The 12,309-nt window shown below is 40.2% G+C and overlaps 1 protein-coding gene across 3 annotated transcripts in view; it reads right to left on the bottom strand.

Moving 5' to 3' along the window:
- The window catches only part of LOC118812045 (collagen alpha-1(IX) chain-like), a 73,904-nt gene that overhangs the window by 14,908 nt on the left and 46,687 nt on the right, over positions 1-12,309 (bottom strand). For 2 of the 3 annotated variants that reach the window (XM_036576724.1, XM_036576725.1), the window contains 10 exons: positions 10,969-11,010; positions 9,446-9,502; positions 6,542-6,595; positions 4,878-4,931; positions 4,666-4,719; positions 3,332-3,385; positions 2,372-2,425; positions 2,094-2,147; positions 516-569; positions 133-186 (listed from right to left, as the gene is read on the bottom strand). In XM_036576724.1, the coding sequence (XP_036432617.1) occupies positions 133-186; positions 516-569; positions 2,094-2,147; positions 2,372-2,425; positions 3,332-3,385; positions 4,666-4,719; positions 4,878-4,931; positions 6,542-6,595; positions 9,446-9,502; positions 10,969-11,010 (531 nt within the window). The remainder of the gene's footprint in view (positions 1-132; positions 187-515; positions 570-2,093; positions 2,148-2,371; positions 2,426-3,331; positions 3,386-4,665; positions 4,720-4,877; positions 4,932-6,541; positions 6,596-9,445; positions 9,503-10,968; positions 11,011-12,309) is intronic. The other variant, XM_036576726.1, reaches the window with a different exon arrangement.

Below are 12,309 nucleotides of genomic sequence, written 5' to 3'. Positions count from 1 at the left end.
TGCAGGTTTTCACACCATTTTCAGGCATTTTTTCACTAAAGTGGATGTGGAAATTCTTTCCAAGGGGCTCTTAAATGTAGAGGAGTTTGTTTCATATAATGTATACATGCACTAACACAGTAATGTACTCACTGGGATTCCCACAATGCCTCTGACTCCAAGAGCTCCAGGCAGTCCAGGTTCTCCCTGTTACACACACAGAGGAAGATCACCATCAAACAACATGGAACCACTGTTTTCAATAATGTAAAACCAAGCATGTTGCAGACGCTTGTGGAAAATAATTCTAATACGATGCTAGTCTTGTGCAACGGACAGATTTTAAATACTTAGTGATTATAAAAAATGAAGAAGTTTTATATGTGTGAACAGAACTGTAGATCATTCCATAATAACTGAATTTAATTTGAGTTATTGATGAATAAAATGAAGTAATTATTTAAGTAAAAATTATTCAAAATGTTTGAATATTGGTGTTTATTAAGAAATTACATTAAAGAGACAGAGACACTCACTTTCTCTCCTGTAAGGCCTGGTTCTCCATCCAGTCCATTCTTCCCTGGCTCACCCTATAACCAACACATCATCATCATCATCCAACATATCCAACATTTTAAATACTAATTTAGCAGCAAACATTTATTTTCTATGTAAAGCTATAGTTGACTAATGGTGTCTTAAGCAGAGGATGAGGTCATGCCCCCTCTGTGTGTGCTGTAATCCAAGCTTCTCTGTATTTTGTTCTCAAAGCCGGGATGGCCGCACGTTCATGTTAGTCCTACCCTGTGAACTTGTCGGCCCTCCCCACATTTTGATTTGCCCTCCCCAGTGACCGCCCACACAGCATGCGTGCACAATTTAAGGTAGAACGGGAAAATTCAAACAAGAAGCTGGTGAAAAAGAAGCTACTTCAGCTTCACTGAGAGTTGAGATGCCTGAAAACGGATGAGGAGGTCGCTCGTGCTGGACAGGCAGGCAACATTAACTCATTTTTGCTGTTTCACAGAATCAGTAGGTCAGTATGGTTTTGTCTTGTGTGCGAATGCTTATGTTAGCAACCGGTCAGCTTCATAGCAGAAACTGTATCGACAGTTTGCTAACCCACTACCGAGCCAACGTTAGCTACATTACTTGCTGTATCATTGTTCACTCTAATTTTATATCATGGTATTTGTGTGTACAAGGTTTGCGAAGGGTTGTACGGCCACAAACAATGTGTGATGGCCTCAACAATGAGCGTCCATGAATTTGAGGGGCGGAGTTTCTGAAAAAGCACTAAAGGGAGGGGTGTGTTAGTTTTACTGTTTACTGTTAAATATCAAAAGTCGTCCTTCAGAATCTTATAGTTCTCCTTTAATCAGTATTTTCAATCATCATCGGAGTTACTATTAGGTTATATCATCATCATCATCATCCTCATCCTCATCGTTATCTTCTTCACTTATCATTAAGGGCAGCCAATATGGCCTAAACATAACATTGCAATACCTTAGGATATATTGCATTAAGATATAATATTTATGAGTATAGATATTAGATAGATATAGATATAGATTATAGACATTAGCTAAACATTAGCGTAAATAAGATGACATCATTATGGGCTGCCATGCAATCAGCTACTTGTTACTACACGGTTTATATAGTTACTATACAGTGACTGTTATTGTTGTTGTTGTTTACCGGCTTTCAACATTGGGTCTAAATCGTTTTATTATGCAGTTGTTCAATGTGACAATATCCATTTATATATTCAGAAATGTGTATTATGATGCAATTTATCTCAGCATTACGGCACAACAGCATGTTTCCAGATGTTTAACCAAGATTTTGGACCTTGAATATCCACAGTTTGACAAACTACTTGCTCCTAATCTTGCTGTCACTGATCTGAGTAAAACTGTAGGCTACTAAAGCTGTTATGTTCCAGGTTTGTCATTAAATACTGTTTTTAAACTCTTTGCCGCAGGTCAATAACTTCACCATTAACAGGACTTGTGGTCATTTTGTTTACATAATGACGAACACTAGCCACACACTGTATAAGGGTGTTTTTTACACTGCACATTCAAACATAACAGATCTGAACTCACAGTATCTCCTTTGGCACCTGTGGCTCCTCTTACACCTGCAGGACCAGCTGCACCCTGCAGTACACACAACATCACTTAATAATCAGAGTAAAGTGTGAAGAAAAAATATTACTGTTTTTCTTTTAGGTTTGCAAATTGATATATAGCATGTTTTCTCATGCATTTTACAGTATGCACATTTTTTTTCATTTGCATGATAATGTCTCTTCATACTAAGAATGTAAACTGTATATAACTGTTATTAAATAATAATTAATAAAATAACAGATAGGGCTTACCTCATCACCCTTAGGCCCAGGAGGTCCGTCGCGTCCTCGGATTCCTTCAACACCCTGTCACACAAAACACATCAACACATTTACAAAACTTTCTTCATGTAAGATGAGGCTGAATTGGATATCACACTGTACTCTGAGATTGAGTCAATTAAGACTCAATTAAGTATAGTGCTGTGCGAAACTCAGAGACCCCCTTCATTGATTTAACATCCAGTCAAAGTTATTTTATTCAGATGTTTCTGAGAAGATTAGCCATAAGATACTTCACTGGCATAAGAAAAAAAAAAAGATTAAAAGCTACAGGGAAAATGGGACCACCTCCTAACAACCACCTGGAAGACCTGGTCGACACCAACACTGTTCCCGTCAGATAAACAGCACTTAAAGCTTTCATCTTTGAGAGAGAGGAGAAAATCGAGCTGCTTCAGATCTGAAAACATCCACAGGTGTTTCTGTCCATCCTTCCACTGTGAGAAGACGACTCAGCGCTGTGGGTCTGAAAGGATGTGTAGCTGTCAAGAAGAGCCTCACTGATAAAAGGAGACGGACACATCAAACAAAGAAGATGAGCAATGGACTGACCACCCCAGAGTCCAGACCTCAACACCACTGAATGGGTCTGGACTCTGAAAAGAGGTACTGAAAAAATGAATTTCTTGTACTTCATGGTCACTTTGACTGGACGTAAGTAAATAAATGAAGGATGGTCTCTGACTTTTGTGCACTACTGTATCTCCCCCTATCAGAGAATATCTAACCTTTTCATATAAAACATTCCCGCTGGCCAAAAGTGACTTTTTAAAGGCCATCTGACCTTGGAGCCCACAGCTCCTGACCACAGCTGTTCATTATGCTCTTAAATACCACAAGGTCATAGCTAACCACTGCGCTCTGCTGCTAGATGCTAATGCAGAACAGCAGCTCCTGTTTGATCCAATCAATGAAACACTGCATGCCTACCGGAGCTCCTGGTGGTCCGGTGGGTCCGGGAATACCATTGAAACCTGGAGGACCCTAAGGATACAATGGGCAACACATCAAAAGTTACAACCTTATTTATGTTTATGAACATTTAAATCAACATTTATAAAGTATACATGTTTTACCTGCGGTTAATATGTCATTTTACTGAGATACACTTTTTTTTTCAAAATAAAAGTCATTTGTGAGGACATGAGTGTTATGGCCCTGTAAAATTCCTTCATGCAGCAAGTCCCACCATCAAACTAAGATTCAGTTGAATGATTGTTCATAGCATATTTATAACTAATTTACTGTCCTTATGGTAAAGTGACATGCAAAGCAACAACTGCTTAAGAAAAAACAAATAATTGAAAAGAAGTCATTAAAAAGAAAGTATAAGTAAAATGTGCCTGAGTGTCAAAGCATGTAATGACCAAAGGAATAAAGTGAGGTCATTTTAATTTTGGCTGTCCATAAATGAGGAGTTTTACTGAGAATAATATACTTTTTCAAAACAAAAAATGTTGACTTTTATTTTGAAAAATGTATCTCAGTAAAGTGACATAGTAGTCCAAAAGTGTTATATTAATATATGTGTGTCATATTAATATCATGTAAAACATGTATACTATATAACTGTTGATTTAAACATTCATTAACATGTTAGGAAGTGTTTATGTAAGATGTTATGAATGTGTTATGTAGACAGCCTTCAAGTAAAGTGTTAACAGAGCCGGTTTATGAGGAGCCTATATCAAAACAGGAATGCAAAACGCCAGAGGGCGTCTTTCCTCTCAGTTGGGTCTCAGCAGCTGAGTGTTAGGAGTTAATGACAATCAGCAGATGTTTAATGGTTTAATGTAAGGTGGGTATCATAAGAATGAGCCTCTCATCAGAAAACTCAGTTTCTATGGTCCATCTTGATGTAAAGGTTTGTATGTAAAGTCCTTCATAATCAGGATGATTCTTCATTTGACTTTTTAGCACTATTGGAAATAGTTTTCCCACAGGAGGGCATATAATGTAATTTGTCAATACTTGATTGGCTGTTTGATCTGGGATAAACCATCTGTGTTATTTCCTCAAATTCCCAGAGATAGCACTGATTGAAAGTTCGTAGCTTGGAAGTTTGCATCTTATTGTTATTATTATTACTTACAAAGTTTTAATACTACAAGCACTATTAAATATTACTATTAAATATTACAGAAACACAGTGAACCCCAGAAATAATTAGGCCGTCTCTGAAGGTCCAGAAGGCTCTAAGGGTTTGATTAGACTTAGTGAGAGAATGACGTTAAACCTTCTCACACATTCCTCGAAGCTCTTACCCGATCTCCCTTATCGCCGTGGTCTCCAGGGTAACCTATAGGGCCTCTCTGACCCTGTGAGATGTGAAATTGAGGAAGAATAGAAACAGAAAATTAAGATAGGAAATATTTTCGAACTATATAAAAGCATGAAATCCATACTGGCCTGATCCAGACAAGGAACAAAATACAGTGATGGAGTGTCTGGAACAACAAACAGGCGGATCTCTTACATCCTCTCCTGGACGTCCTGGGGGGCCTTGCTCTCCTACTGCTCCTGGATCTCCCTTTGAGTTAAAGAAAGAACTTGAGGACATCAATAGTGTACTGAACGTAGTTTGTGGAAATACATCTAGAATACACTTTTCTGTGATTATATGGTTTTAGGTGGTTGCTAAGGTGTTGCTAGGCTGTTGATATGGTATCTCAAGTGGTTGCTAAGTTGCTGCTAAGCTGTGGCTGTTATCATAGGTGGTTGTTAAGGTGTTGCTAGGCTGTTGTTGCTATCTTAGGTGGTTGCTAACATGTTGCTAGGCTGTTGCTGTCATCCTTGGTGGTTGCTAAGGTGTCACTAGGTTGTAGATATGGTCTATCAGGTGGTTGTTAAGGTGCTGCTAGTCTGCTGCTGCTGTCCTGGGTGATTGTTAAGGTGTTGCTAGGCTGTTACTGTTATCCTAGGTGGTTGATAAAGTGTTGCTAGGCAGTTGATATGGTATCTTAGAAGGTTGCTTTGGTGCTGCTAGACTGTTGCTGTTATCCCAGGTGGTTGCTATGGTGTTGCTAGGCTGTTGCTGTTATCTTAGGTGGTTGATAAGGTGTTACTAAGCTGCTGCTGTTATCCTAAGGTTATCCTAAGTGGTTGCTAAGGTGTTGCTAGGTTGTAGATATGGTACATCAGGTGGTTGTTAAGGTGCTGCTAGTCTGCTGCTGCTGTCCTGGGTGATTGCTAAGGTGTTGCTAGGCTGTTACTGTTATCCTAGGTGGTTGATAAGGTGTTGCTAGGCTGTTGATTTGGTATCTAAGGAGGTTGCTAAGGTGTTGCTAGGCTGTTGCTAGTTATCTTAAGTGGTTGCTAAGGTATGGCTAGGCTATTGCTTTTAACATAGGTGGTTGCTAAGGTGTTTCTAGGCTGTTGCTGTTATCTTAGGTTTTTGATAAAGTGTTACTAAGCTGTTGCTGTTACCCTAGGTGGTTGCTAAGGTGTTGCTAGGCTGTTGCTGTTATACTAAGTGGTTGATAACGTGTTGCTAGGCTGTTGATATGGTATCCAAGGTGGCTGCTAAGATGCTGCTAGGCCATTACTATGCTATCCCAAGTGGTTGCTAACGTGTTGCCTTTGTCTGCCTAACTTATTATACTTTATTACTTATTTATTTATTTACATTTATTTGAATATAACATATTTATAATCTACTTAAGTGCAACTTAAAGTGTTCACAGGTATTTCATATGTATGTATTCATAGCTTAGCTGCATTTTAAATATACTTAAGTTGTCAGTAATTGTTGCAAGATACTACATATAGTATGTGATAGCATGTGTGTTTAATGTAAATATTGAAACTTTTGTGTTTTTCATATTAAATACATTTTTTAAATTCAAAATTGAAAACATTTTCTTTCATAATGGAGCAGAAGATGAAATCATTCAACAGGACAAGAGGACACTGTCTCTGCAGCTTTGTAAGCACTTATAGTAAAGATGTTTGCAGTCTGATTAGGTAGATTTCTTGTGTGTTTCAAATCCATGTTGTGTAAATACTGTCATCGCATTAAAATACTGCAACGTGAAAGCATTCAATAAAAACATATGGAACAAAATATGTATTGTTGCAAAATGTATTTGCTAAATACACTTTGGATACACTTTACTTTCTGTTCTGTTTGGGATGTCTTACCTTTTCGCCTGGGGCACCTGGAAGCCCATCTACACCAGGGAGCCCTCGGTGTCCCTGAGGAACAACAACAAACACTCGCTTCATTCACTTTCAAGAGGTCAAGCAGAGCAGTTTTCACAGAGCACTTGGACAAAGTGCAGGCCAAGGTTTTCCTTCTGAAGTACACAACTGGCCACATTATTAGAAACACCTACTTTGTACTTCTACTCACTGGCCACTTTATTATACGTTTATACGAGCCCCCGCCTCTGTGACTTTGTCAGGACGATGATCTGCCTCTAGCACAGAGGTGTTTAATCCTTTTAACTATTTATTTAAGTGTAGACACATTTATTACACTATGTGCTGAACAGACACTATAGATGTAAAAAATCTGGTATCAAACTCAGACACACTCATATTGATGGTACAATTTAACTGAAACACTGATAAATGTGTGACTCCAGTGTAATTTAGTAAACAGGCACAGAGAGTCCCTGATTTACCAGTCTATGAGTGATTATATTTCAGTCCTGCAGTAAAAGGTGCACCTTATTCATCTCGTTCAGTCCCAGTGGGACTTGATTTGGGGAAAAGTGCTCTAGACTATGTCATGACAGAGTAAATATAAGCAGCATTAAAGTAACAGCTGCCTCTAACACTGTATCTTAGGGGCTGCTCTGAGAGGAATAAGGTTATATGTCTTTGATCTACGCCACACAGATTCTGCCTTTCATCCAGGGGTGTCAAACTCAGGTCCTGGAGGGTAAAACCACATTTGATTTAAGGACTGAAAGTGATATATTGTAGCGTCTTGCTACTGGCTGGAACTGGCACAGAGAGACTCTGGAGGTGTGGCTAGGAAGATGGCCCATGGTAATGTGGACGCCCTCCGACAAAGGGACTTGTTGTGTTGTTACTGTTATTGTCTATTAGTTTTGTTTAGTGTTGTTTAGTGTCGGGGGTGTGGCTTTTGTGTGTTGGGGAGGTCACCGTCGGGGTGAAGTGTATGGATATTGGTGACTTCCCCCTGGAGTTTGGCGTTCTGTAGGTGCCTTTGTGCTTGGCATGATAAGCTGTGCCAATCTGCATCACCCCCACCTTCCCAGGTCATTGGGGTGAGTTTAGTGTTTACCATAGAGAGGAGCTGTAGGGCTAGAAGTGATGTTCCTTGCTATTCTGACTGTTCGTGAGTGGCCTTTTCTGCTTTGTTCAACAAAAGCTGAATTTCCTGAGCTGAAATAAGGGTCTCCCCTGGTTCAGGTTAGTCATTGTTAGATGTTGCCCTAAAATCAACTCTAATTCCGTTTCCAAGTGTTGAGAATAGACGATGTTGATCCCAAGAGAAGATTCCACAGAATTTTGTTCTGTACTCTTTTGGGAATTGTTTTATTTTCCGTTTTTTCCCCCTTTGTTTTTGTTTTTATTTGTTTAATAAGCAGTATTAATGCTGAAGGGCTCTCATAAGTCAACTATGTTCTGTTCTCATGGTTTGAACAAATTGCCTGTATGACACGCCTCGCGGATGATCTGATTTTCCTCTGTCAGATGTTTTGGCAACTTCTAACATTGACTGTAAGCCACTTTTTTGTTTAAAATTGTGCATACTTTACTTTCCCCTTTTCCAAAGAAAATACAGCCAGTCTAGCGATGTGTGAGCTGTGTAAGGACACATTTTTCTCAAACCTGAATGTCAAGTCCAAAACTTTTGAGTCCCAAAAGTCTGGAATCAGAGAATCGACTCTTTTTGGATCAACTCCCGGCCCTTAAAAGCACATTAAACCCTGCAATGTAGCAGTCGTCCAGAACTGGGTCTCAGATGTGTCTATGAGCGATTTGCTTGAACAACTGCAGCAGATACAGCAGGAAGATTGAGGAACGGGGCTTTAACACTGTTTACCACAGTCTGTGTTACCATTTTACTAACTGCTTAGCCTGAGTAAAGACTTAATTAACTCTGCTGTCTCTTCATCTCTGATCTTTTATTTTCTGTATTGTTGACAGAGTCAATATTTCTCTGCACCTTTTAAACCCTCACGATTGAGCAGTTAGCGGATTTGAGCTACGTGCAGTTTGATGGGCTGCAGGCTCAGTGAGGTTTGAACTCAGGTGCACTGTGGGTGAACATTGCGGTCGCATCAAAGCACATTTCACACTGCGCCTGCACTCGTTCATACATCTAGCCCTCAGTTTTTAAGGGGGATTTAATGAAAGGTGGGCTTCACTCGTATATTATGGAAAAACAAGCTTTTACTTGACAGTATCTTGTAGAACGTAGAACATTTTGCTTTGGACGTAGTAGAGGAAAAGTAAAAGTCTCAAAAAATGGAAAGAACAGTTAAAAAAAACATAGTAAAGTACAGTAGTGAAATGCATCGATACTGTCCACCACTGCTTTGAGCTCTCCTGACTGGTCAATAGCAGACCACAGCTGGTGGATTCGTTAGTTGGTGAGTCAGCTAGTTTATGAACCCCAGAGTCCGGCCACTGTTGCTCTTGTTATACAGCGTGCAAAAGTTTGGGTGCCCCTTTTCAACTGATATGCTTTCAACTGATATGCTTCAAATTTAAAGTGTGCCATAACCTTTGCACAGGCCACATTATATGTTTATTTATCAATTTTACCCAATACCCAATTAAATTCAGCAAACAAACGGTAATTAAAATGTTTCTAGGAATTTCCACTTCTAATAAACACACAATTCCACCGAGGGTGCCAAAACTTTTGCACACAACTGCGTTTTCGCTCAGGGCATCTTCAGAACGTGTGATTTGACCAGGGGCGCCCTAATTTCGGCATGTGGCTGTACATGCCGCTGGGTCCTGGCGCTGTAAGAGTGGTGATGCTGTCTGCAGTGTGTTATCAGCACATGCTGCTCTGTAAGTACAGCTATTCCTCTGTGTCCTTCACCCTTAATCTCCTACCTTCATGCCTGGCAGCCCTGGAAGTCCCTGAGGTCCGGCTGGACACATCGTCTGACACTGCAGAGACACACGCACACAGAAATCAGACGAATTCTCCTGAGAGGGAGGTCATGAGTGCAAAAGCACTGAAGGACAACCACAACTCTCCATCTCTCCTTCTCTTCTCAAACGTAAAACTGACCTAAGATCAGTTTTCACAAGCAATTCCAACATAAGAGCCCTGATTCATGCAGCTTATTTCTAGAATGGAAAGAGCTCATCTTAGCATGCTTATCTGTAGCGCTAACACTCCGAGACACTTCCATACTCACATAGAACAGGAAGTGCAGCGTCACCTCAGAGTGAACATCAACATTGGGTGTGTTTGCATGCACTCAATAATCAGATCATAATCAGATTTCTGCCGTTATCTGATTATTCAAATGGTCATGTAAATAGCACACTCTGATTTACTTCTTAGGTCAGAGTAAGGTCTAGAAATCTGATCAAGAAATCTGATAAAGAGGCTGGATTTTAGCTCGGTAATCAGATTTCTCAGTGCATGTGAACTCTTACTCTGATTTCTTTCAGATTTCTCAGTCTGCACATGTGCAAAACAGACTGCAGTACTGGAAATAAGCAAGCAGCACTGCCACTAAATGGCAGCAAAACACTTTTGGAGAGACACTGAAATGAAATTCACGCTTGATAAAATGAAGGATTTAAATATTCTTCATCTTCTAGACGATGCATGTTTATATTTCCAGGGAAACATCGTTTAAAAAAAAACTGAAGCATGAAGTTTTACATTACGTTTACGTCACGTCTTCTTCTGTGAGTCTATCGGCTGGTTGTAGCAGAAATCTGATTACTGTCTGACTCATGTGGACCTGGAGTTTCTCATTATCTGATTACTCAAGTGCATATAAACATGTCGAATTACTGACAAAATCTGATTTTCTGCAGTTATCAGATTTTTAAGTGCATGTAAACACACACACTGTAAAACAGTTCTAGAATCTAATTGGATGAGCCACGTTCAAAGCCACTGTAAAATAAGTCTGAAACCATCCTTCACTTGTTTCATTTCTAATCAAAAGGGCCATTAAGGACAATATTGTTCATTTTTCGGGAGATTTTTGAGGATCCACTGTGTGTAATGTAATGTAATGTAATGTTGTAAAGGGTGCACACGCTGTGTGTATTGTAATGTTGTAAAGGGTGCACACGCTGTGTGTAATGTAATGTAAAGGGTGCACACGCTAAATACTGATATAAATTAATATTAAATTAAGTTTTGAGGCTTCTGTGCAGTTTTCTGCATGTATGCCTTTTCCTTGTGTTGAAAGATTAATAACTTGTACTTAATGGCCATTTTGCCTGGGAATTAACTAAATGAAGGATGATCTCTGATTTTGCGCAGTACTGTTTTAGTCATTAATTTGAAGAATGAATTTTGGATGTTGAAGAAGTTTCTGCAGGCGGGTCCCGCTGCTGTTTGCATGCGACTGATGAAAGGGAGGTTAAAGACTAAAAGCACTCACAGTCTCCCCGCTTCCTTCAGGATTCCCTGCACCCGCAGACCCCTACAAATACAGCACAGTCACAGCAGCACAGTTACAGCAACACAGTTACTATAGCACACATACTTACTGCAGAACACACAAACAGCACAGTTAGAGTAGCACAGGCACAGCAGCTCACACACATATACAAACACAGCACAGGCACAGCAGCTCACACACATATACAAACATAGCACAGGCACAGCAGTCACACACATATATACAAACACAGCACAGGCACAGCAGCTCACACACATATACAAACACAGCACAGGCACATCAGCACACACACATATACAAACACAGCACAGGCACATCAGCACACACACATATACAAACACAGCACAGGCACAGCAGCTCACACACACATATACAAACATAGCACAGGCACAGCAGCTCACACACACACATATATACAAACAAGCACAGGTACAGCAGCTCACACATATATACAAACAAGCACAGGCACAGCAGCTCACACACACACATACAAACACGGCACAGGTACAGCAGCACACACACACACATATCCAAACACAGCACAGGTACAGCAGCACACACACACACATATACAAACACAGCACAGCTCAACAGCACAAACACATCAGCACACACTCAAATAACACAGTTGCAGCAGCACACACACAAACAGCACAGCTAGAGAAACACACATAAACAGCACAGCTACAGCAGCACACACACATATAACACAGCTACAGCAACACACACACAAACAGCACAGTTACAGCAGCACACACACAAATAACAGTTACAGCAGCACACACACACACACACACACAAACAGCACAGTTACAGCAGCACACACACAAATAACAATTACAGTTACAGCAGCACACACACACACACATAAACATCACAGTTACAGCAGCACACACACAAATAACAGTTACAGCAGCACACACACACACACACACACACACAAACAGCACAGTTACAGCAGCACACACACATAAACATCACAGTTACAGCAGCACACACACACACACATAAACATCACAGTTACAGCAGCACATACACATATAACACAGCACAGTTACAGCAGTGCAGTTAAAGCAGCTGAGTAACAGTAACACACATACACACACACAAACAGCACAGTTACAGCACACACTCAGCCCACACACAAACTGTACCATAACAGCAGAACACATATACACAATCAGCACAGCTACAACACACACACACACAAACAGCACAGTTATAGTGCGCGCACACACACACAGCACATAAGCGTACAAAAACATGCATTCACAGACGTGTGTATACGCGCACAATCACACACATACACAGAGATGCACA

The sequence above is a fragment of the Colossoma macropomum genome, unplaced genomic scaffold, assembly GCF_904425465.1.
Source record: "Colossoma macropomum unplaced genomic scaffold, Colossoma_macropomum, whole genome shotgun sequence".
Lineage (NCBI taxonomy): Eukaryota > Metazoa > Chordata > Actinopteri > Characiformes > Serrasalmidae > Colossoma > Colossoma macropomum.
This window is presented reverse-complemented; position numbering and strand designations above follow the sequence as displayed.